This window comes from Amblyraja radiata, chromosome 11 (assembly GCF_010909765.2).
Source record: "Amblyraja radiata isolate CabotCenter1 chromosome 11, sAmbRad1.1.pri, whole genome shotgun sequence".
Lineage (NCBI taxonomy): Eukaryota > Metazoa > Chordata > Chondrichthyes > Rajiformes > Rajidae > Amblyraja > Amblyraja radiata.
Window position 1 is genome coordinate 19217747 of NC_045966.1, and position 27631 is coordinate 19245377.

Sequence of the window (27631 nt, forward strand, 5' to 3'; positions counted from 1 at the left end):
GTGGCTGGAAAGGCAGACACTATATGCCAATTACCCTTGCTACCAATCTGATAGACGGTTCACTGATGTCAGTGGGGTTGTTGCAGGCATCAGTTAAGACTGTAGCCTTGTCCTTTGGTAAAGTCACCGACAGTGAGCTGTCAATAGTGAACCCCAAATAATCCATTATGTTGGTAGGCGTTAGTTTAGATTTAACTGGATGGATGATAACTCCAGTTTTCACCCAATTGTATGGTGGCTGTTACAGCTAGTTAGGCCAACTCCAAAGTTATGCCCACAATTGTATGATCATATGATTATGTATTTGGTAGAGCTCTATACTGCCAGAGCTGCCCCATCCAGTTGAATTTTTTAAAATAACGTTTTGTGATCAGTCCGAGTAGGCACTGAATAGTAAGCATCTTTTAGATCGATGCTAGCCATGGAGTAGCCTTTGGAAATCAGTCCTTTAGCAGTTACCAGTTCCCATTTTTTACTGAATATATACAATGTATTCAATTTGGTCAATTCGATGATGATGCAACTGTCACCATCTATTTGGTTTTTGGTAAAGATACAAGACACAAATTCCAGCCAATCGTGTTGGGTTTACCCATTACCCCTTTTGCACAATTCAATGGTATATCCCTGGATACTGCTTAGGATAAGTGTCTGTAGTTAATATACACCATGTATCCAAAAGAGTGTAATCTCCCACCAATGTGTGTATTATCCACTCTTCCTATAATTTGTAAGGGACCAGACCCACCTACCTCCATTGTTACCAGTGGAAGTTTGCTTCTTCTGTGTGGTCTTCATGGAGTTTGAGGCGCCGGTGTCTGGGTTTGTTTTTGGGTTGGGGGTTTGCGCATCTTCCAGAAAGGCCGGTCTGGGCTATGGTCTAAAAGACCGCTGTCCTGTATGCCCGGCCTTTGAGCTTTCACCAGCTTCTCTTGTTCTGCTGGTGGGTGCATAAGGGTGCTGTCTTTGGCTGTAGGAGATCCTTAATGTTGTCGCCTTTATGAGCCCCAGGGCTTTCCTAAGTCCTGCTCCGACATGTTTCCAGATGCTATTTCCACGACTGGAACATTCAGGGATGCGCAGTTTCCTGGTCCCAAGTATTTTTGCAGTGGTGTCCATCGTGGTCTGGCTGTATGTATTTGGACACCATGACCAGTAGATTTTGCCTTCCTGCACCCCCTGCACACTTGTAGTTTTGTTCGTCAAAACCCCTCTTCAGGGTCAGCCCAGAATTGACCCCCCAGTAATCCCCTCTGATGAGGGAGATGCACTGTGCAGCCCTACGTTGCTGCTGTGGGTGTTTTTTATATCCCCACGGTGACTAGACTCCATCTCCCGGAGTCTGTCATGTTGGAGCTCTGCTCCATAAGCCGCTCCAACCGGCTCCAGCGCTCACGGTCGCTGGCCGCTCGCGGCTGCTCAAAGTCGGACTCATCAGTCAACGACTCTTTTGGTTTTCTTTTTGCCTTCCCGCCCAGACGCAGTGTTTAATCTGGCCGGTGCGGGGGCGAAGTCGGGCACAGCTGTTCCCTTTCGGGTGATTCCTGTGCCGCCAGCCGCTGCTGGCGTCCGCAACTCCGCGGTCTTCCCCCGCCAGCTTTGTCGCAGCTCTGGTCGACTTCTTTGCCTTGTGCATGTTTCCCCCACCTGTAGAACAGTATGGGAACAATAAAGACCGCAGTATCACTTACCTGCAGGTCCAGGCTTAAAACTTGCCATTTAAGGGGGAACGTCCTTCCACCCCTCCTCCTGCCGTTTTGACTTGTCAAAGCCAACGGCTCCATTCAGTATAGTCTCCCGCCCAGCCATGGTGTTTAATCTGGCCGGTGCGGGAGCGAAGTCGGGCACAGCTGTTCCCTTACGGGTGATTCCTGTGCCGCCTGCCGTTGTTTGCACAGCTCTCCATGTTTCCCCACCTGTGAAACAGTATGGGGAGAATAAAGACCGCAGTTTCACTTACCTGCAGGTCCAGGTTTAAACTGTCGCTACGGGGGAACGTCGTTCCACCCTGCCTCCTGCCGTTTCGACTTGTCAAAGTCGACGGCCCCATTCTGAATAGTCTCCCGCCCGGCCGTGGTGTTCTGGCCAGCGCGGGACCAAAAGTCGGCACAGCTGATCCCTTACGGGGCTTGTGCCTTCAGCTGCTGCTGGCTCCCGCAACTTCGCGGTCCTCCCCAGCCAGCTTTACTCGCAGCACTTGTGGACACTATTTTGTCCAGCTTCCCCCCCCCCGTGTAAAAACAGCGCGGGGACAAAAACTACCGCAGAGTAAGTCACTTACCTGCAGGTCGCGGTTTCAAACTTACCGCTGTGGGGGAACGCTCCACCCCGCCTGTCATTTCGCAAGCGTGAAAGCGATATGACACGCATGCGTCCTGGCGGGGTTCTTCACGTAGTCACTCACGTGACTCCGAAGTAAAATCCACATTATCAATAACAAATAAATAGCTGCCTTGAAAACACTTCTCGTGTTCACAGTTCAATACCTCGGTATAATTTATGGATGATGTTATTCTGAATTTGTACACTGGTGTTATTACGTTTAATAAATAAGTGTACCAAAACTCTCTTCTGATATTTTATAACTTATTTCTACACATTGTAGAACTTTCATTTTACAGTGAAATTAGTACTATCTATATTAAACAGTGCATTGAAATGACAATTATAATTTACATGTATGGTTTAAACAGGCTTGAAACTTAAGCTTTTCTTCTCAGTTGTTTTATTAAATTTGATATCATAGAGTGTAATCCATTTGTTGCAATCTCATTTATCAATGACTAATTATAATTATAATGTGGATGAGTCACCACAAGAAATAGGATTGGGTATAAGTGATGCAATCCTTCAAACCTATTCTGCCGCTGAATAAGATCATTACTGATCATCTGCTTCAACACAATGTATCCTTATTTATCTTGAAGGGGCATTATCTCCTGGTCTCAGTCTTGCATATATTCAGGAACTTGGCATCCACAGTCCTCTGGGGGAGAGAATTCTGAAAATTCATAAACCCTGAATGGAGAAATGTTTTGTTCAACTCATGCTTAAATGGTTGACTCCTTATTCTATGATTATTATGCCTAACTTAAGACTCCCCAGGAGGGGAATCAGAACCCCAGCATTAATTATGTGAAACTATCAAAGAATTTAAACTTAAGAACATAGGTCCCATTCTCCATAATTTCTCCTCATGGACAGTTTTCTCATCCCAGAAGTGAACTAATGAACCTTTACTACAAAACCTGCTGGGCAACACTATCTTTTAAATAAGACCAAAATTATTTGCAGTACTCAAGTTGTGATCTCATTAAAGCAGTGCATTGCAATATTTCCACATAGAGACCATTCCCTGGTAATGGGTGAATTCTGTTTGTACGTTTTTTGTCTGTAAGTTGAAATATACACTTAAGGTAGTGCCTAAACCTCCACAGCATTGTAATGAATGGCATCAGAAGCACATCATCAGAAAGAACAATGAATAAAAATGGAGAGAAAGAAGCAACTTGTTCTGCCATTTGTGGGAATTAATGTATTACAGTATATACATCAGACTTCTGAATTTAATATGGTTTGTCATGTGCTCATAACTCAGGGACAGCTATACTCTGAATGCCTTGTAATGGAGGCTATTGTAGCATTTGCTTTACACATTCGCATTCTGAACAATTGCTTAATGCCCTGTGTATTTGATTAAAATCATACTGGCTTTGAGAAGTCTTTTTCAAAATCCAATATACTGAAGAAGGGTTTCGGCCCGAAACGTTGCCTATTTCCTTCGCTCCATAGATGCTGCTGCACCCACTGAGTTTCTCCAGCATTTTTGTGTACATACTGAAATAATTAACTGGTCTACTTATCAATTTAGGTAGAGTTGGGTGAATTACTGATAAGCCCAAAATCAGCATAACATTTTGAAAAATTGAATATTACGATTTATTAACACTTTCTTGTTATGCAGAACATGAATTTAGCACATGCAATTATATCAATAAGCTTTCAACCAGTCTTGATGGAATACATAGAATGACCATTAAAGTTATAAACTGAACAATTGAATGGATTGACATGCTTGGTTTAACTAATGTTTACTGAAGTTTAGAGTTATAAATCCACTGAGTTAAGTAAATTACTGTGTTTTGTTTCCTAGTTTGTGGAGACATACATGGTCAATTCTTTGACCTAATGAAGCTCTTTGAAGTGGGTGGGTCACCAGCCACGACTCGCTACCTCTTTCTGGGAGACTATGTGGACAGGGGCTACTTCAGTATTGAGGCAAGTACTCTGTGTGTCCAGAAAAAAATTAATAGCATGGACTTAATGTGAATTAGCCACATGCACACAAATGTACACGTCAACAGATACACATTTCAAAAACAAATAAAATATATTGCTCGGAACATAATGGACACATATACACTGTTATCAAGTATGGTGAATACAGCTCCAGTTTATTGATCTGTATTAACTATATTTTTGATGAAGCTTTATCATTCTGCTCTGTTTCTATGATTATTAATTTGTTGTAAAGATGTACCAGCACTTTTTCTCACTAAAGTATCATTTGAATGTTTCAATTAAGTGGATGGCTCGCAGTCCATCCAGTTTGTCTTATCACATTATTCCATTGGAGCATGCTGGATAACTCTGACTTGCATTTCCAGACTTTGTTTGCTATATTCTTGAGTTACATTTTGTATTCAACCATCCATGGTGAAAATCTGTTTGATCTCCACAAATTAAAATGAGAACATTCTTGCTGAATTTCCTAATTATCTTTGTTGCTTAATCTGTAAATGTGACCCTTTGTGCTTGAATTCTGCATTAGGCAGAAGTGTTTATTTAGGTTCAATTTACTCAAGCCTTCTTTAATTCTAATGGTGCATAAAAGTCACAGTCAAGCAAATCTTAGATATCTTTTTTTCCATCAATTCTAAGAGGTGGTGCTTTACTGAGATGCCTCCAGATCACTTGTATCTCTTTGGATAGGAAATGTCCACCTATTTAATATATATTAGTGTAGTGTGTATGAGTTCACACACATCAAGGCAAATATTTAAATTTTCTTTTAATAAATGGGCTACCAGTTAAAAAAAAAGCTATATAGTCTAATTCATGGGTAAATTGGCACCCTTGTTATATTGTTATAAAAATACAAATGGATCACTTACATCTTTTGAAGAAGAAATCAACCATCCACAAATGGAGGTAGCAGGGAGGACAGCAGTACTTGTCCTTTTGGGTCTTGATGTTAAGGTTGGTGGGCTCCTTGCCACTGCTCCTGTGCAATAAGTTATAAGGCCTTTAGGGTAAATATCAACACTCTGCCACTCCCCTCATCATACCACCTGACATCTGAAGACAGTTCTACCCCTACAGCTCACCTTGCCATGCAGAATAAATGTGACTGCAATCCCATTCTCTTATGGTTGGCATAATGGCCTCTGATGGGATTTGCCAAAGCCACTCAGTAGCGATACGATACAATATAACTTTATTTATCCCAGGAGTGAAATTGATCAGCCAACAGTCATAAAACACAAGATACATGAAACATGAAATTAAAGTGATGAGTGAAAAAGATTGGGGATGTGCAAAGATTGGGGGGGGGGGGGGGGGGGGGGGGGAGGGGGCAGGGGAGCCAGTCTACCCCACGATGGAAGGGGGAGGAGTTTTACCGTTTGATAGTCACGGGAAAAAAGGATCTCCTGTGGCGTTCTGTGCTGCATCTTGGTGGAACCAGTCTGTTGCTGAAGGTACTCCTCAGGTTGACCAGTGTATCATAGAAGGGGTGAGCTGTATTGTCCAAGATGATCTGCAGTTTGCGGAGCATACCCCCATCCAACCACAACCTCCAACCTCAAAAACAAGAAATAAAGAGACAGACAAGATGTAAGCATGTAGAGTTCAATGAATCCCCTAAAACCACTTAATTAATAAATTATACCTACAATTTGAGAGACATTTCACTAGCCTAAGATTTGAAAAATACCTCAGAAATTTGTCCAGCTACAAAATGCCACAGTTATAGTAATAAAGTTATATCTATTAACTGGCCGCTAAAACCATTCAAAATACCACCAATGTGCACTGTCAGAGCAGTCTAGACAACGACATCTTGGCTTGACTGTGCATGATTCAAAACTCTTGACTTTCCATTAAACTGAATGAAAATCAAAACTGCAGATGCTGGAAATCTGAAATAAAAAGACAATGCTGGAAACACTCATCAGAACAGCACATCTGTGGGAAGAAAAAAAATGTATCAGGTCAAAGATCTTTCAGCAGATGCTATCAGATCTGTATTTTTCCAGCATTTTCTTTTTCAAACTTGCTGCTGATCACAATTAGCTCATTTTTTTCCAAGTCATTTTTTGTTGCTCTATGATGAAAAAGCTTAGTGGAGGACTAATGGGCCTGTCCCACTTAGGCGACTTTTTAGGCGATTGCAGGAGACTCTGCGCTCATCACATGGTCGCCACATGTTCGCTGGTGGTCTCTGGTGAGTCTCCTTCATGATCCCACATTCTGGGATCTAGTCGCGGCCTCAGTATGGTCGCCATGGAGATAATCGATAATCCTGTAGTCGTAGGTGCAGTTGTAGTGGGGTCGCCATGTAGTTGTAGGTAGTCGAGGTAGTCATAGGTAGTTAATTGCCTTTGCTGACCGGTCATTTTCATTGGCTCATTGGGGAAAAAAAAGGTAAGCAGTAGTTTTCAGAACCAAGGATAACCGACCGGTAATGTTAAATGTCCGCCGAACTTCACAGCTGTGTATCTCTGGCTTCTTAAAAATTGTCTGGCTTCTTAAAAGTTGTCTCCACTCCTCCTCCCCCCTTCTCCCCTTCCCTCCCGCTCTCCCCCTCCCCTTTTAAAGGACTTATCGTACACTGTGCTAGCCATTTTAATTACAGCGCCAACCTTCCTGTTCATCGCGGTGTGTGTCTGTATCACCTTAGCTTTGTACTGTGAGAATTTCAGACAGCGCTCCCCCTGCTTGCACTGTCCCCTGCCTTTGCGATGTGTGTGTGTGTGTGTGTGTGTGTGTGTGTGTGTGTGTGTGTGTGTGTGTGTGTGTGTGTGTGTGTGTGTGTGTGTGTGTGTGTGTGTGTGTGTGCGCGCGTGTGTTCCACTCTGACAGTCGCCATTCCAGTTCCCGGTTTTTCAGGCGACTGCCGGCAACTTGACAGTCACCGGCAGTCTGCGAAAAAATCACCTCAGTAGTACAGGCCCATTAGGAAAGCAGCGATAGAGAACAGGTATTGGGTGACCTGTATTTATCACCATCATGTGGCTTCACTGAGGACCAAAACCAAAGCTGCCACACTGAATCTGCAATAGCTGGCAAATGAACCAATGCAATAATTCACCTAATCTCATATAACCCCAACAGTTGCCGACACATCTGTACCAGTTTTAATGGGACTGTACAGTCCTGGTGAATGCACAGTCTTGTTTCAACAGTGAGGATATGTGGTCTATTATGCAGGTGTATTATGAGGGACATGAAAAGGCAGAAATATAACTTGTGACCTGTCTCTGAGGATCATCAGCAGCGAATTGCAATTTAATCCAGGATAAGGCTGTCTGTTTGTTCAAAGGCCCTGGCTCTAAAGCTAATATCCTTCACACCAATAGACTATGGTTGAAGTGCATATGAACTCATCCCCTGAATTAACAAACTGGTATAAATAATAAAAAAACATTTAAACATCAATCCTTACAAATATACAACCAAGTTTACAAGCAAAACAGTTATAAGAACACTATCATCTCCAATTTTTCCTCTAACCTATATTAGTTAATGGATTTATTTCCCTATCTAATGCCACACGACTGCAGCAAATCAAAAAGGCTGATTATTGCTGCCTTTGACAATCGAGAATGAGTAATATGTTTGACTTTATCGGGTACACAGCACACCATCAATTATATTTTAAGACAAGTTCACTGAAGCCTGAAGATATTTTTATTTATTTTGCATTATAACAGCCAGAAAATTGCAAATATTTCAAGACAATTGAATCATTTTTTGAAGTTGTGTCTTAATAATTTAGCAACAGCAATTTTGATCTATATATTGTTCCAATAAGATATTTAAAAAGTGCCTCACATTTACATAATGATCTAAATTATGTCATACAGCAACAATCAAAACTAAAATAATGCTTTTTGTGACATTGCCTAAAATGAAAGACACACTGTATAGCTAATCTAATATTAATGAATTCAAAATACTAGCTTGGGAGATTTATTATTTACTAGACCAAGTGGGACCCATTGGGTCCCTGCCACATGGGAGGCCTGGTCCCCCAACGCAACCCGTTCCCCCAACGTAATATTCGACCACTCACCCAATTGAACCCTATCCTGTCTTTATGCTACACATTCTAAAGAATGGTGGGCACACATGAAGCTATTCACAAAGTTTGATCTTAATCACTAAATAAATGTTTTTAGAGAATTTAATAGCAGAATGACATTTGTAGGTGTTACAATATGTGACAGGATGTGAACATTATAAAAAATTACATTCGGTAATTGAGGTTGAGGTGACAATGACATTTATTAAATTGGTTGTTTATCACTATTGTACTTGAATATTTTTTAATTATACTATATACTCATCGTCTTAAAATTGTTCCCTATGTTATTTACTTCCATGCAGTGTGTTTTGTATCTGTGGTCATTGAAAATTCTGTATCCAAAGACACTGTTTTTACTCCGTGGAAACCACGAATGTAGACATTTGACAGAATATTTCACCTTCAAACAAGAATGTAAGTAATAGATTAACATCTGTTTATTGTAATTTATTTACATTCTATGGTTGCAGAATATGCAACTCTGGCTACCAGACCTCTTTTACATTGTGGTAAAATGCTGAGTCAGTATTATGTTTTTTTTAATTTATCTGGTACATTGTCAATTTCAATTTTTGAATTATCCATATTGTCTGTAAACGAAATGAGTATTCTCAAACAAACTGATACATATTTTAAGATAATATTTGTCAAGATAATTCATTGGGAGAATTAATTGTTCATGTTTGCACATAATTTACTTTGTAGGTAAGGTAATTAGTGTCACTCTCGAAACATTAGTACTCGGAATAGTACTGAAAGAAGTGTTATTGTCATTTCTTTTGTGTTTTGTTATATTTTTATTAATGTGAGACCAATTATTACAAACAGACATCTTTAATAAATAGTCATAAGATGATTAATAACCAAAGTAGATCTATTTAGTTGATTAAAGAGTAAAATTAAAGAGTAAATTTGTATTTATAATGATTTGCTAACATCCATATAAAATATTTGTTTTTGGCACTTCATTGTGTAATTTTCACATTTGTCTCTTCAAAAACTATAAATAAAATAAATCTGCACCTCTAAATTCATTAAGTGAACCTTTATGAATCTTTTTGATTGTTTGATACATAAATGTTTTGATCTGATGCTTAAAATTTCAAAAAAAGTGACAAAGAATAGTCCTCGTTAATCAAATTACTTTTGTTTTGGTAATAAATGCTTGATGGAATGGATCCAGCCCTTAAAATATTTCATTATTTATTAAATTAGTCCGTTTAGTTTAGAGATACTGCATGGACTTCAGCCCACCTAGTTCGTATCGACCAGCGATCCCTGCACATTAACAATATCCCACACACACTAGGGACAATTTTACACATACACCAAGCCAATGAACCTACATACCTGTACGTCTTTGGAGTGTGGGAGGAAACCAAAGATCTCGGAGAAATCTCACGCTGTCATGGGGAGAACGTACAAACTCCGTTCAGACAGCACCTGTAGTCGGGATCGAACCCGGGTCTCCGGCACTACAAGCACCAGGCAGCAACTCTACCGCTGTGCCACTGTGGCCGCCCAAATTTCCCTATTCGTTAAGTCTAACATAACGGAATTTCAATGTTTAAAATCCAAACGGTGTTATAATAAAAGGTTTTTGATATTGTGTAAAGAAAAATAATTTACTATCAATATTTTTACATCATTGGAAAATACACTACATTAAAAATCAATTTTAACCTAATAAAACCTTGGAAACCATGGAATGAATAACAATCAAATTAATGTGTTAATAATAGAAAAGTTATTGACAGAATTCACGTTAACTTATGGTGCAAGGCAATTGTTTATACGAGCATTACAAATATGTCCATATTCTTCCAAACATGTATCTTTGTATTTTTTTTAATTCAAATCATAATTTAGATAGTATTGAAACGTGTAATTTAGATTGTAGTTCTCATTATTTAGTTTGTGACTGCATTATTCCTAATGGAATGGTTTATTCTGTAGGTTTTTATAGGTTTACAGAATTTTAGTTCATAGGTACATAGAATGTTGTTGAGAATTATCATTAATCTGAAAATTAGCTGAAAAAACACATTATTATCATGTCCTATCCTGAAAAATATCAGAATTCCTCATTAATAATGAAAATAATTTACCCTTTTATTTTACTATTACATGCCCTTTTAATACTGCTGCTTTCAACATTTTTATGTTGGCAAGGATCTATGGTTTAATTATAACCCAGGAGACTCAGCTGAATGCCTAATTAGAATCACCACTATCTTCGAAAACAGTGCATCATGACCTGATGCATGTAGAGACAGCCAAAGTAGTTATTGAGCATCCTTCTTCATTTGACATAGAACTTAAAATTGTCCTTTCTAAATATCACAATTTTATAAATCGTAGTTGCGGTGAAAATATCATAGAAATTAGGGTTAATTTAAAAATAAACTATTGATTGATTTATTGATTGGAGAATGATGATGGTAAATGTTATGAAGGTGACATGTGGGCAGAGTAGAATTGTTTTGGAGGTAAAAGAAGTCTGAAAAATATATAAGCTTGAGAAAGTTGAATATTAAGTAGCAAGTAGACCTGACAGAATAAATCAAATGTACAAAATGTGATCTCTTTACACACTAATTGCCTAAATACACCTGGAAAGTGTGATTTCTTGTTGAGGTATGGTTATAATGCAGCCAGGATATTTCAGACATTGCTCAAATAGCCAGAGTCTTACAGCATGGAAACAGGTCCTTTGACCCAACTTGCTCACACCAGCCAACATGTCCCATCTACACTAGTCCCACCTGCCTACATTTGGCCCATATCAGTCTAAACCTATCTAATCCATGTACCTGTCTAAATGTTTCTTAAACATTGCAATAGTACCTGCAATAAATGAAAATTATTGATGTACACATCCAGAAAATGAATGCCGGCAGACTGTTTGAATTTAGCCTGGTTCATTCCAGACCTTATCCAAGGTGCTCACCAGGAAATTTGCATCAGGACTTGCTGGGAAACACCCAAAACTACTACAAGTTTTATGTCTCATATTGCTAAAGTGTGTCATGCAAATGAGGTAATTTGCCATTTTATGGTAGCCCATAAAGGGGTCTGACACTAGCAATTTCTGTGATGAGTCTGTCTAAACAACCCGTTACCACCTGTGTGCTACTTGGACAATGCTCCATAGGAGAAGGGCAGATACTTGGTTTCAATTGTAAATTAACTGTTTGATTCCAAGCAGTGAACTAACTGACCTACTGGCAGGATTAGTCCATTACCGCCACCAGAACTCTAGTCTCACACTCCATTGATTTCATTAACAAAGAAAACCTTCCTTGATGTTCCAAATGAAGAATCCATCTTACACAGTAATATAACTGACCACAGAGTCTGTTTCTTGAATTTCTTTATTTTCAAATGAGTCCTACAACTTGTTGTAGGCAAATTGTTTTGCGCCTGCCACAGGTAAGGAGGCCAGTATCACCAAATTTTAATTTCCACTTGCTCTTTGAATCGTTTGCAGATGTATCACCTTATTCTTGTCTTTTCTAATGATATAGAAGGAGGCCGTTTTGGCTCATTGTGTCCAATCTCATCGCTCCACCAATACATTCACTGAAGCCTATTCTCCCTTTATTTCTATAAACTCTTCTCCGAGATTCTACCCTTCATCTACATAGTAGGGCAACATAGTAGCCAATTAAGCTACCAACTTGCATGTCTTTGGGATGTGGAGGGGGGGAACCAGAGAAGCTGGAGGAAATCCATACAGTCCCAGAGAGAAAATGTAAACTGAACACAGGCAGCATTGGAGGTCAGATTTGAACACTGGTTACTGAGACCCTGAAGCTGCAGCTCTACTAGTTTTGCATGCCTTCTGAAAAGATAGTATCTATTTTCCCTGCTTGTAAGGTTTTATTGCCCCATGATCTTGCCCAAGGATACCTGGATAACCTCCTCAATACTTTGCCTTCTTCATTGTCATTATCATCATGCCAGAGAAGGATTTTAAAATTTCATGTTTACAGATTCGTAAGAATATTATAGCAATTTACTAATTTATGGACCCACAGACTATAGATTGCATTGACCCATTGGCCTTACGGCCTTACCATCTCCCACAGTAGAGTGAGTTAATCTCAGCATTTCAGGGCCTGTAATAGAAACATAGAAACATAGAAAATAGGTGCAGGAGTGGACCATTCGGCCCTTCGAGCCTGCACCGCCATTCAATATGATCATGGCTGATCATCCAACTCAGAATCCTGTACCTGCCTTCTCTCCATACCCCCTGATCCCTTTAGCCACAAGGGCCACATCTAACTCCCTCTTAAATATAGCCAATTAACTGGCCTCAACTACCTTCTGTGGCAGAGAATTTAATGCATTAAAGTTCAATCCATGGTGCTTAAAATGCCACTTCGGATACGCTGCTTCTAATGGGTATTGTTCAGTGGCAAAATGAAAATGTGTATTTACATGGCAAAATGTAAAAGTCAATGTTCTTAAGGTTTTCAGAAGATGACATTTATATTAGTACCATAATGTATTTACAATTCACTGTTTCAGATTATCATTGTGGTGCTGATGCTTGAAACTATCCCCAAAATACCCTACCCATCATCTTTATCTTGTACAAAAAATATTATGCTCTTTTCATAATATTAACCTCAAATGGATCTTTTCTCCTTAGGTAAAATCAAGTATTCAGAACAGATATATAATGCTTGTATGGAAGCTTTCGACTGCCTTCCTCTCGCTGCACTGATGAACCAACAATTCCTTTGTGTACATGGAGGCCTTTCCCCTGAAATACACACCTTGGATGATATAAAAAAGGCAAGTTCTTCCCGACCCAAAATGTAATCTCCCCATGTTCTCCAGAGATTCTGCCTTATCCGTTGAGTTACTCCAGCACTTTCTGTCATTTTTTGCGAGCTCTTCAATGTTTGATAATGTGACATATTCCAGTTTTTAAACTGCATGAAGTAACATACTTTTGTATCTGCACTTTCCCTGGAGCTGCAACACTATTTACTGAATACTCTGATTTTTCTCTTCTGCACTACCTATTGTACTAATGTACTGTGTGATCTGCCTTGATAGCATGCAAAATAATGTTTTCCACTGGTATGTAACCCATGTCAATGTAAACACACTTAGAAACAGAACAAGGGAAATAGAAGAAAATTGAGATGATGCAGAGAAAATGCAATTGTTTATCAACTTAATAACTATTTCCCCCTTTCCAATCCTCAACTTACTGGCCCAATGATTTATTCCTTCTTTTTTGTTTTTTTGGCTCCAGATTACAGTCTTTTGTATTCCTTGATTTCAACTGCAGTTCAGCTTTAAAGAACCTGAGGCCTTAGTTATTTCTATTTTGGTTCCGTAAACAAAAGTTCATGGCAAACTGGACTATGATCAGTGTATATCCAGCTGTGATTTGGTGGAAACCCAATGCTTAAAAGTTGATGAGCAACCTGACCTTAACAACTACTAGCAAATCAGTGATTTTCTGGCACATGGAGTGTATGTTTTGTCTGAAAATGCAGCAAGCCTGAGTTAGGAACTGCAGACTGATTATAGGTATTTTGAGCTTTTTCCATGTTAGTAAACATATATAGACTCCCACCAGGGATTAGTTAGTGGATGTGACATCCTCCTGTGTGACCTTCTCCCTTCATTTATACTCATTTATGTGATGCTGCTGACAAAACCAGCACTTAACGTTCGTCCTACGTATTCCTTTGAAGACGGGGGTGAACACCTTTCATTAACTTTCAAGGAGAAATTTTAGATGGCAAAGAGGCCAACTGCCAAATGAAGATATCAGCCTTGCTGGCATGTTAATTGGCAGTTTTCTTTTTATTTGTTAATTTGTCGCACTGTTGGCATCACTGGCAAGACTAGCAATTGCTGCTCATCCCTAGTTGTTCCGCAGAAGGTGTGACGAGTCTCCTTTTTAACCCATTGCAGTCCTGCTGGTGAGAGGAGCTGACACAATAATGTTGCATGGAGAGTTCATAAGTTCATGAATTCAAGTGATAGTAGCAGAATTAGGCCATTCGGTCCATCAAGTCTACTCCGCCATTCAATCATGGCTAATTGATCCTTTCCTTTTAACCCCATTCTCCTGCTTTCTCCCCATAATCCCTGCCACCTGTACTAATCACGAATCTCCAAGTTAAAAATATCCATTGAAGGCCTCCCCAGCCTTTAATTCTGAGGCTGTGACCTCTGGTCCTAGACTCTCCCACTAGTGGAAGCATCTCTTCCACATCCACTCTATCCAGAGTTCTGGGACCTAACCCCAGTGATGATGAAGTATCAGTGAGAAATTTCTCTATTAGGAAAGTATACAACATAGAGTGGAGCTGGCAAGTGTTGTTTATTATATTTTTAATATTATAATTAATTGTGATCATTTTTAAATGATCTTGAATGTCAGAGATATTCATATTGACAGCTGGTAAATGCTGGGAAGTGGTAAGACTTTTAATGTGGAAATATATATTTGGTACCCTGTTCTTTCCAAGATTTCACAGGTCAACTCAGAGCCAGTCCATTTTGCCCACTTGGGCTCCAAATCCACATGAGATCCACTCCAAATAAAACAAAACAGAACTGATAATGGATTGAAATATTGTAAGGCTGGAACTTCTTTCCTGAAGCACTTTCCTTAGATCTCCTCCTTCAATATCTTTAAAATCTAAACATTTGACCAAAGTTCTGATCATCTTAGACCTCCTCCGTTGCCTTAGTATTGAATTTCTCATAATTCCACTGTGACACACCGCAACAAAGCAGATTTTTGAAACATTTAAATTGGGAAAATATTCTGCCAATATTTTGTATATAAAGTTGTCATGCGGACTGAAATTTTTTTGATTTTCTGGTGTGTGCTTATTAAAATAGAAAGTTTTTTCCCCCCCCATTTGACACAACAGAATGACGATGCAATATGTTTCTTTTCACAGTTAGACAGATTTAAAGAGCCACCAGCATTCGGTCCTATGTGTGATCTTTTATGGTCAGATCCCTTGGAAGATTTTGGAAATGAAAAGACACAGGAATATTTCAGTCATAATACAGTGCGAGGTTGCTCTTATTTTTATAGGTAAGTTCTTAAATTTACAGTTCATTAACTGATTCATCATCATTTCTAAGTCTGTATAACATTTTTCTTCTTGACAGCTGTTTCAGTTAGGCTCAAAGACAACATGTTGATATTATGCAGAATTTAAGGCAGTTTTCCTCCTCAGTAAATTCCAAATGGATTTTATTGACTTCAGCTGAATTCAGGGTGAATCAGGGTGAGTGAATGTGCTTGTTTAGAGATGGGGGAAAGTTATGTATTTTGTTTGGTCTACTATTTGAGAAGTACCATAGTTGGAAATTAAAAATAATTCACTGGCCAATCTTTTTGATTTAGAAATGTACTTGATGCTGGGACTCTTAATGATTTTGTGTAGAATAGGAGTGGATTGGTGGTTGAGCAGTAGAAGATAATACTACTGTTGATGTGATAATTTTATGTAATTATGAAGTGATAATCTGCATAGTCTGAAGAAGGGTCTTGACCCAAAACCTCACCCATTCTTTCTCTCCAGAGATGCTGCCTGTCCTGCTCCAGGATTTTGTGTCTATCTTCTGCATAGGTTTTGTTCTCTTCTAAATCTGTTTTGTGTGGTTATTTTAACCTGACTGCATAGCTAGCAAACACCATTTTGATTGATTGTGCAGGTGCTTGAAAGGTTCATATTTTATGTTCTCCTTAATGCATTTCCAATGACAATGAAGCCGATTTGTTTCTTTATATTTCATAATAGGTCAGAGCATTTTTTTTCATCATAAGGATGTAATTTAATTTGTTACAATATTCTGGTGCAAATTGGAAAAAAGGAGAATGAATCCTGAGGAAATAAAAGTATAAAATAAATATTAATGTATTGTTATATTCCGGATGGCAGAATGGTTGCCTGGATCATGAGAGAGAGATTTATTACCCAACATTCCCTGCTTACATTGAATACCAACTCATTAACATATACATGAATATGTATGAATACATAACACTGCTCTCTGTTTTTATTAAATCTAAGTACTCAGTTACAATTTTGTTGTTGTGATACTTGATTTAAACCAGTATTTTTGAAATCTTAAATGATAAACATAATATATTTATTTTACATATCTACACATTTTCGTTTTACTTATACAGTGAGTTACTTAACTTACAAACGTAACCTGACTACTGGTTTATGCATCATACCTGATCGTCTAACAATAACAGGTGTAACAGGTTTAGGTGTTGACTCAACTGTAGGCTTGTTTGACTCTGTTTTAGTACCCTAACTTTGACCAGAGGAATCTGTTTCTTTGTCTGTACTAACTGAACTTTGTATTTCAATCACAGTGGTCTCTTCCAACTCGCTTTCAGATCAAAACTCAGGGATTAGGACTTCATGCTCAGTTTTTGGCTCATCTTTGGCTGGAATCATTTGATCAACATGAACACTTTTGATCCTATCTCTAACTTCAATTAAGTATCTTTTTGTTCCACACACTTCCATTCTTTTCCCAACATCCCATTTGTCTCGACTGGACTTGTTGGGAGGACTGAGAACACAAACCCGCTCATCTGGCTTGAAGTACCTCTCCTTTTCGTGGGAGTCAAAATGGCGTTTTTAACTTAACTGTTTTTGCTCAATTCTCAAGGCCAGGTTGGGTTGAACTAGACTTAGGCGTATTCATAGCCTTCTCTTCAGCAACAGTTCTGCAGGTGAGTAACCCGTTGTTGTGTGTTGTGTGGTTCTGTACTTCAGCAAGAAACTAGCCAAACGATGTTTCATGCTGAGCTTTGAACCACCCTGCAAAACATGTTCCTTGAGAATATCTTTGACAATTCTAACAGACCTTTCCGCCGCCCCATTGGAGGCAGGATGGTATGGGGGAACAAGTGTGTGTTTTACACCAATCCACTGCATGAACTCTTTGAACCGTTAGACTGAGGCCCATTATCAGAAACAAGTTCTTCCGGAAAACCATGGCATGCAAAAATTGATCTAAACTCATCTATGGTACACTCAGTAGTAGTGCTTGACCCCATATGCTTAACCTCAATCCATTTGGAATGACTATCAACTAGTGCCAGAAAGTGATCATTACCCTTTTCACAAAAATCTACATGAACTCTCTGAAAAGGTCTACTTGGCCATGACCAGGGTTGAAGTGGTGTTTTTGGTGGTTTACTCCGGCAATTTTGGCAGACACTACATTTGCTCACCATTGACTCAATGTCACTGTCAATACCAGGGCAATACACAGAACTTCTGTCAATTGACTTCATGCTTACTATGCCAGGATGTCCGGCATGAAGTTCATTCATAATTTTGTTTCTCAAAGACTGTGGTATAACCACACTATAACCCCACTTAATGCATCCCTGCTCGCATGATAATTCATGGTGTCGATTATGGAAAGGCTTCAACTCTGAGTTCAGAACTGAGTTCAATGCACTATCGATTTCAGTCCAACCATTCAAGGTCTGTTCATAGACTCACTTCAGCACATTATCTTTCTCTGTTTCTGCTGCAATTTCTGTTGCAGTCACTGGAAAGTCTTCATCTACAAATTGCAGTGTGTAGATTGAGTTCTCACTTCCCATGTCAGAGTTCTCATGGGACAACGCATCTGCAACTGCGTTGCACTTGGAGCTTCTGTACTCCACCTTGTAGTCATACTGGGACAGCAAAATTGCCCAGCGCTGCATCCTTGATGCCGCCATGGCAGGTATAGCTGACTTGGTACCAAGTATCACTAATAGTGGCTTGTGATCAGTCACTAGGGTGAATGGTCTGCCAAGAAGAAACTGATGGAATTTCTTGATTCTGAACACGATGCTGAGTGCTTCCTTTTCTATCTGTGCATAATTACGCTCACTCGGTGATAGAATGTGGGATGCAAAAGCAATAGGCTTTTCCTGTCCGTCATTCATTACGTGGAGATCACTGCACCTATACCATAACTTGAAGCATCACAAGCAAGTTTCATCTCGTGTGTCGTATCATAGTGAACAAGAAGTTTGTCACTTGTCAAATTTTCCTTGCAGATTTCATATGCACGTTGCTGTTCCTTTCCCCACGTCCATTTCACATCTTTTTGTAGCAGATGATGTAGTGGCTTTAGCACAGTTGCTAAATCTGGAAGGAATCGTGCATAGAACTGTACCATCCCAAGGAATGATCGTAGCTCTGACACATTGTTGGATTTTGGAGCATTCACTATTGCTTCAACTTTCGCCTTCACAGGGCGAAGTCCATTGGCATCTATTTTGTGTCCAAGGTAGACCACCTCTGACTGCACAAATGTGCATTTACTTTGTCGCAGTTTGACATTGTGGCAGTTCAGTCGAGTGAGAACTTGCTCAAGGATTTCCATGCCCTCTGTGAATATCAGTAGGTCCAGAAACTCGCGAGCATTCTTTGATGTCATCTCCATTGTGGTTGCAATCTTGCATGCTTTCGCGAATGTAAGATCTGGAGTGTTCATGAGTTTGGACTGAATACGTTCATCCACTAGACCACAAACAAATCTGTTGCGTAGTGCGCGTCCGAGAAAAGTTCGAAAGTTACAGTGCAAAGTTTTTCAAGGCAACAGTGTACTCATTGATTGTCTCATTCTGCTTCTGGTTTCTAGTGCCAAATTTATAGCTTTCTGCAATTTCCAGAGGCTTTGGGTTGAAATGCTCCTCCAATTTCTTCATAATGTTATTGAATGGCGCGTCTTTTGCCTTTATAATAATAATAATAATAAATTTTATTTGTTGGGCGCCTTTCAGACATCTCAAGGACACCTTACATAGATTAACAGGAATATAAACATATAATCAGAGTAAAATAAATAATAAAGACATCACAGACACACAAACTAAAAACAGAATTCAGTCCAAAAACAGAAAATCAAAAACACAATGTGAAGAGAGAGCAGCGGCAGCCAAAGCGCGCCAGCGTCCACTCTCCCTCCACGACAGCCATCTTGGACAAAGACTAACAGGATTACATTACAGACAAAAAAAATCATCCCCCTTGGGGAAGGCACAATGTCCAGTCCCCACCCCAAGTTCACCCCAAAGTCAGGCCTATTGAGGCCACCGCAATTGCCTCTACGGAGGCACGATGTTCCTGGCCATTCTCACCGGGTGATCTTGCCCCGGCGTCGGATAAGGAGATGAATTCTAAATGGTTGAGAAAGACTGGCCTAGTTTGATAGAACATTTAACTAAGTGTGGCATCAGGGAGCACTTTTAATATTAGGAAACAATGGGAAACCAAGGATGTAGATATTAGAGACCAGTCATCTCATCTTCAGATATTGCTACAGATTGCTTGTCAGTATCTTTGGCCCAAACATCTTTATCTCTTTATCAGTGATATACCCTTCATCATTAACTCAAGAGTAAGAGTGCTTGTTTGACAGAAAATGTATTACTTCCTCCACTATAACACGTCAGAATACAAATGTTTTTAGAACAATGCAATGCCACCTTCTAATTCCAAATGTTCCACTATCAATAACTATTGATCTGGCCTTCATGCCTCATACCAACACATTGTTTTTCATCACTTCTGCCTAATTCAATCGGTTAACACCTATGATCTGGTATGTTTGTTCAACCAACTTGCATCCTAATCTTCATCACAATTAAACATAGAAAATGGACTTAGTTGAATTAACATCTAATAATTAAGGCCAACAATTTGTAATTTTCATTGCAAATTATTAATTTAAAATAGTACTAGTATTTACTCAGTGCCTTTAATGATCTCAATCATCTTAAAACACAATACCTAATGATGCATTTATACAGTTTAGATATTGTTGATTTTGATCTCCAGAATATTAGTTGACAATCTAAAGCAATGTACAATCGGTCTTCATAATATATCTTATAATGTATTATAAAGTAAAATTGAAGGACAGTGTGTTCATTGGCATGTCATAACTGTGACTAAATAATTTAAAAAAGGATTACAGTTTAGCATCGTAGCTTAACTGTTTGAAATTAGTTGAGTCATCCTTGTGCTTACTGGTTCAGGTTCACTATTCATAAAGCTGCAACAAAATATAATGGAGTTGTTACAGAAATCAGAGCGCCAATCATGATAAAGTAAGCACATTAGTTTCAGAGGAAATCCCACTTGACAAACCTGGCATCATTTGAGGAGAAAAGTTGCTTCGACTTTCACATTGGTTCTTCAACCATTGAGAAATAAGTATAGTTACTTCAGATTGGGCAATTATCCACAGGAGTCCAGAATGTTCCAAGTTTACCAGCCCCTTAACAAAACAATTACATTCTTATGGATCTGAGATTGGAATTGGCATGAAATAAGGTGAACAGAAAATGAGTGAGAGATATAGATTCAAATCTGGAACAAGAATAGCTTGTGGAGAAGGGTTTTGGCCCGAAACGTCGCCTATTTCCTTCGCTCCATAGATGCTGCTGCACCCGCTGAGTTTCACCAGCACTTTTGTCTACCTTCGCTTGTGGATATATTTGTGGAAGAGAGAGATACAGGTAGTTGAAAAGATTCTTAAAAAAATAGTGAACTAATTTCTCCCACTTTAAAGAAGTGAGATTAGAAAAGATTGGGCGAGGTAGAGGGAAAGATAAGAAACCAAGAGTTTTGTTTGCTTTTCATAATTTCCCTGGAAAAATGGTTGTGTTTGCAAAAGCAATCAATTATAGTTAATGTGTTTCAGCCACATGTGGCAATAGATACACAAAATCAGGAAAGGAAGCTGGAATTTTAATTATTCCTTCAAAATGATAGCGCTGGCATGTTGTTAATGGTCACCTAAATGGAAATATTGCACGCTTTCCTCGATTCATTATAAAAGATTAGAAATAAAGAGGATAGTAAATTCTCCCTTGGCCACCCACACTTTATATATAATGTTGATTTAGGTAGATATGCACTTCTGAAATTAAGATCTATTGAATTTTAAGAGCAAAGCTTGATTGCTGTTACCATTAGCTGTCCTACAGTGATATTTGCACCTGTTAGTTAACAGCCATTTTGTGGTGGACCACCTGTTGCAAATTGCCACATCTGGCTGAAGCACATTAAATATAATTGATTGCTTTTGCAAACACAACAATTTTTCCAGGGAAATTATGAAAATCATGGTTCAAGACCCAAGGGGTCAGACATAATGAATTAGATGCTGCATGTCTTATTATTTGTAAAAATTGCCTCCCAAAACCGAGGCCATGTTTAAATGTGAGTGATTATTGAGCTGGATTGTAGTCAGGGTCGGGGATAGTCTAGAACATTTGTCACATTACATCAGGGCTTGAGGTGAGTCTGAATTTATTGAAGTTCTGCGGTCATGAAAGGGCAGGACCAATGATGACCCAAAGATTGGTCAGATGAGGTTCAGGAAGGTCATCATCGGGCTGAGGATTGGGGGATGTGGGTGGGGATGGAGGGGTGAGGATCAAGGCAAAAGGTCAGGGAAGATACGAATCAGGACAAAGGATGAGGAGACAAGGGTTAGCACAGAATTGAAGGATCAAAGGTAGGACTGGGGATTGCGGAGGATAAAATGAGAATCTGTGCTGAAAATCAGGAGTGGGCTGACAAAATTCCTAGAGGGCTGAAGAGGGAAGTGTGCATTCATCAGACAACTAGTTGGGGTGATTGGAGATTGGGACTTTCACCATTAGATTGCACAGTTAGGTGGGTCTGAAAGTGTCTGGGTGTCAGAGAATAGAGAGAGAATTAATGTACCCTCACCATGCACCGAGGATCCAAGGGATTGAATTTCTGCTCCAAATTCCTGCTGGGCTCAATAATACCTTATGTACTTCTGAGTCAGAAAGTTCAAGATTCAGTTGCTAATGCAGGATGAGAGCATAAATTCCAGACTGACATCTCGATGCACCAATTGTGTTCCACATCAGAAGCCTTTTCATTGAATTGGTGATGAAAAGGCTCTGCGAAATGTGGAAGAGGAGTTTCTCCGAAAGCACTGACCAACATTTGTTTTTCAAAGGATAAACAACAGTTTATATAATACATTATTTTGTGCGACTTCGAAATGTGCAAATTATCTGATGCGTTTTGCTAAAAAAAACAAGAATTGTGTCAGAAAGAAGACATTCTGAAGATGAGGAGAATTCACAGGAATATCGGTATGTTGTATACAGTATAAATGCAGGCCTGAAATTCTATTGCCCGATGATATGTAATTGAATTTTTGTGAAACTTGGGGACTTGTCAGTAGAAGCAGGTCCTCTATATATCAAAGGATAAACTTTGATGATGACCAGTCTGAAGAAGGGTTTCGGCCCGAAACGTCGCCTATTTCCTTCGCTCCATAGATGCTGCTGCACCTGCTGAGTTTCCCCAGCAATTTTGTGTACCCTCTATATATCAGATGTACAGGGCTTGCATTACTTTCCATCATGCATGCATGGATTGTGCAAGGCAGACCTTCAGAAACACACATTCACTGTGCACAAAGGTTGACATTGATATTATTATTTAAAGGGGCAAGTCCTGGATGGTGTTACGTGCTGCTGGCAGTCTGCTTTTGGTGTGTTCTGTTTAACCTAGAAACTTTTAGAACTCCCATTTGGGCCATGAAGTTATTAGTCCTGCCACCTTTTGAGTGATCCGCTGTTCTTTGGGCTTCTCTTTCCCATTGTCCATAAGTATTTGACCCATAAATCGCATATTTTCCTTTGCACATTCAACAATAGCAGAGCATGTGAAAGAAAGGTCTTCTGATTCCGTAATGAAATAACTTAAATATGTATGTGAATGGAATATTACCACTGCATCACCTTTGAAAAAAATATAAAATGTTATTTCTACAGCACAACTCCACATTTTATTGGCACTGCGTGCATATAAATCTGCAGCAGTGTGTCTTTGAAATAAACATCCATTAGAGTGCAATGTGCTGCCAATTCCATATAGCCTTCCAGGCACTGATAGATTTCTAAGCAGAGGTTCATTCTATGAAAAAAGTGACAATAAAATAACATGGAAGATTTAATTCACTACTATTGTTACATTTTACAACTGGTATCCAGATATCTTTAATTCTGAATATGATCCTGGAAAATCCCACTGGTATTTTCTCATAGTACATATTTTTATTTTTTAAAACATAGGTGCTACTACCTTTCTGATGGTTTTTGATTTTTTTCCTGAAATTAGTGTTGGTATTTTTAAGAGATGCAGCTTCAGTGATAAGAACATTAAGGTTTTTATCCACTCTGATTAATTCTAAATGGTAGATACATTTAAATTTTAATGATGCATGTGGCCATTCTGTAATCAATTTATTGGCAGAGTGCAAGTGAGATGGTGAGTTAAGATGGCAGGCAACATGAAAACTCAGGGTGAAACTCACCTATGAGCTGAATGCAGGGTCTAGGCAAATTGGTTACCCCAAACTGTGTATAGTTTCTCCAATTTAGAGGGACCACATAATGAACACTCAACACGGTGCCTAACTGGAAATAGTGCAAGTGAATTGCTGCTTTGCCTGGAAGGATGTTAGGTCTGTTGATGGAGGGAAGGGAAGGTGCAAAACAAAAAGGTGTTGCATCTCCTGCAGTTGCATGGGGAAATTAAATTAGATGGAGAGAGGGGTGGGTTATGCAGGGGGATAGTTGATGGAGACAAAAAATCAGACCGGGAAGTTATGAAGAGAATGATCCCTTCAAAATATTGAAGGGGAAAGGTGCACCTGGCACTAAAGATAACCTGAAATCAACATTGGTATTTTTAAGAAATTGAACTTCAGTGATAAGAACATCAGGTTCTTTATACATTCTCTTTAATTCTATGGAATCTTGTTGGATCCAGCAGAAATTATGAACATAGGGGCTCCCAGGCATTTGGAGTAACAACAAACTATGGTTAATTTGACAGTTGTGTTTTTGTACTTGTGGTTCCAGCAGCAATGCCATTCCTAGCCTGTTCATATAATTGCCATGTTCCAAACATTCTTAATGCACAAGCACTTCCGATGCATGGGGTGCACAATTCAAAATTGCATTGCCTGCAAATACTAAGAGCAGTTGATGTTCGGAGTTGCATTTCAATTCAGCGGCAGAGCAAATAGATATCTTGCACTATGCAATTGAATGTCCACCCAGGAGTTTAGCCAAATGGAAATTGTTCTTTGCTTCACAAGGCAACAGCTTCTTCAACAGAATGCACAAATATTGAATGCGCACTGTCCATTAATGGACACACTTGTTTTTTGACTGAGCAATTTCACTTACCTTAACATTCAGTTTTCCTCACCTGAATGAACAGTGACATTTTATTGACATCATGAGCTGTATAATCAAGTTTGATTTTATCTCTAAAGGCATTGAAGTTCTTCCTCAACTCAGAAAACTATTTAATATTAAAATGTATGCGACCAAAAATAGGCCTCAACACTTTAGCAGAATAATCATTAGAATAGAACAAATGTATATTCTCAAGTCTGAAGAAGGGTCTCAACCCGAAACGTCACCCATTCCTTCTCTCCAGAGATGCTGCCTGTCCTGCTGAGTTACTCCAGCAGTTTGTGTCTACCTTCGATTTAAACTAGCATTTGCAGTTCTTTCCTACACATATATTCTCAAGACAATCATTTTCAGATAAACGTCCTTGTTAGCTGGCAGCAGTGTTATTTTTCACATTCTCATGAATAGAGGCTTAACATTTGATGGGAATTTACCTGATAATTTCTGAGTCTGGTTGCAGAAATTGCAAAGCACGATGAAGGCATGTATTTTCAACATGGTGAACATGCCAACTTCATGCTGCCTGTTCAATTGCTTGATTGCTATGTTTAGCAAGGATTTTCTTCACAATCAAACAATCCAAGGACATTAATTAACACCCAATACTCACATTATTACGTTTTTTTTTTCACGTTAAGCCAGCACTAACTGTGCTGTTTATTGGTTACCTACAGTATTTCAGCTGACATGGATTCAGGGTCACACATGGCTGGCAACACTTAAAGATCACCTGCACTATTAAAGCCAGAGAAGTCATTGTGGTAGCAGTGTTCATCATGACCGCAAATGGTATTGGCAGGCTCTCTGAGACTCAGTCTGACCCTGCAGATGCTGAACCACAGCCAAACATGTGCTCCAAGACTTACCAACCTTGTACAAGAGGAGGAGCTTGAAAATTGAATATGTTGTATCTGTAATGGATAGGTGGAGATAGGCAGGAGAGCAGAACATCTGTGAGGATAGTGGAACCAGATGGCTGTGAGAGTCACTGTCAAGAGTTGGACATGGATGCAGTTTCACCAGAAGTACTATGACCTTATATATCATGTCAAGGTCTGTGATTGATCTGCAAATACTGATCCTGCTGGTGGCTCAGACACTGCTTAATATCCCGAACCCTCATCTTTCACATACTAACAAGACCTGACACTAAGCTTCATACCTAAGATTCATTCACTTCACCTTCACACGATTAACACTGTTGCAAATCTCACGCCCACATGATACAGCTTGCTTATATACATTCATGATAGACAGGCAAAGGCAGTCACGTTGATGTTTGCTAACATATCTACCTTGCTTCATGCAGAACAAGGGGCAAGCAAATAGAGGGCGCTCCAGCTCAAGATTCAATGTACATTTAGGATTGAGACCTGACTGAACTTAAAGGTTGGGAATCATTGGAATTCTCTTCCTCAAAAGGCTCAAGATACTTTGTCACTGAGTACAATTGAGGAGGAGATCAATAGACATTTTGGAATCCAGCTGAATCACAGGAGATGAACATAAGATGTGGAAGTGGTTTTAGTTTAGTTGATAATTGTCTGACGTACAGTGAAAAGCTTTTATTTGCCTACTATCCAGGCAGAGAAAAGCATATGCATGAATACAATCAATCAAGCTGCCCACAGTGCACAGATAAATGATAAAGGTGCAACATTTAGTGCAAAGATATAACATTGAAATAGTCCTTATTGAGAAGGCTCCAGTGGTTGTGTGTTCTTCAGATGCACCTATTTTCTATGCTCTTGTATTCTAAGCAATGAATAACAAGCACAATCTGCAATATCTGACCCTCATGCAGAAGATAGTACTCATCACACTGAGAACTTGCTGAGGCTAAGGTCATCTTTGGGGCTTAACTGTTAGAAAATGGCAGCATCCTTGGGAATTATCCTGTTGAAATCTTACTCATTTCATTTACAGGTTGCAGAAGTTAAAAACATGCATGTCATCTTTATTTGCACACCACCCACTGACCCCCCTCCCCTGGCACATGACTTGCTTCTTGTTTCCTTGAAATGACAAAGACCCACAGCCTAGCCAGCTAGGGGAACAAGAGCCCATGCCCCATATGTGTGACTGCCTTGGGGTTAACTAACCAAACGCAAGGGCACCATCATCCTGGCATAGCCCCAAGTGCCAGCAGGGTCATAAGCCTAGAAATTGCCCTGACAGCTCTGGCATCCCTGTCAGTACCAATCCAATATTGCTGTTAGTCAGTTAGAATGGCAATATCTTTAATTGAAATAAAGGTAACTTAAAGGTAACCTAGGGCGGCACAGTGGCGCAGCGGTAGAGTTGGTGCCCAACAACGCTTGCAGCATTGGAGACCCGAGTTTGATCCTCACTACGATTGCTGTCTATACAGAGTTTGTACGTTCTCCCCGTGACCACGTGGGTTTTCTCTGAGATCTTCGGTTTCCTCCCACACTCCAAAGGTTTGTAGGTTAATTGGCTTGGAATAAGTGTAAATTGTACCCAGTGTGTGTAGGATAGTGTTAGTGTGCAGGGACCACTGGTTGGTGCGGACTAGGTGGGCTGAAGGGGCTGTGTCTCTAAAACTAAAACTAATCTAAAACATAATAATAATTAAAAGAAAAAGAAAAAGATGAACATAATACAATTTGATGCCTCTGATTGCCTCCACATATCTCCAAGTGTGAAATTTCATAGTTGGATATATGTTTCAGCCCTACCTGGTTATAGTACAAGGTAGATTCTCAGTTTCAGAATCAGAATTTCTACATCAAACTGTGCACACATCTTCTATATTACTAAAACTCTGTTCTTGACCGGTTTTGGCTTTCTGTGCTGCGGTTTCCGAGAGTACGCCGCCACCTACGGCCGTCATTTTTGGCCACCTCGCTCAGAGCCCCCCTCCGCCGCATGTGTGCCGAGGATTTTTCCCGTCGATGAAAATTGACAGATATATTAATGTTTTTACAACATTCCCCATTCTCTCTACTGCC

General features: G+C 39.5%; 1 protein-coding gene across 3 annotated transcripts in view; it reads left to right on the forward strand.

Moving 5' to 3' along the window:
• The window catches only part of LOC116978352 (serine/threonine-protein phosphatase 2B catalytic subunit alpha isoform-like), a 329244-nt gene that overhangs the window by 221247 nt on the left and 80366 nt on the right, over positions 1-27631 (forward strand). For all 3 annotated transcript variants that reach the window (XM_033029454.1, XM_033029455.1, XM_033029456.1), the window contains 4 exons: positions 4154-4278; positions 8671-8782; positions 13029-13174; positions 15316-15455. In XM_033029454.1, coding sequence (XP_032885345.1) covers positions 4154-4278; positions 8671-8782; positions 13029-13174; positions 15316-15455 — 523 coding nt within the window. The remainder of the gene's footprint in view (positions 1-4153; positions 4279-8670; positions 8783-13028; positions 13175-15315; positions 15456-27631) is intronic.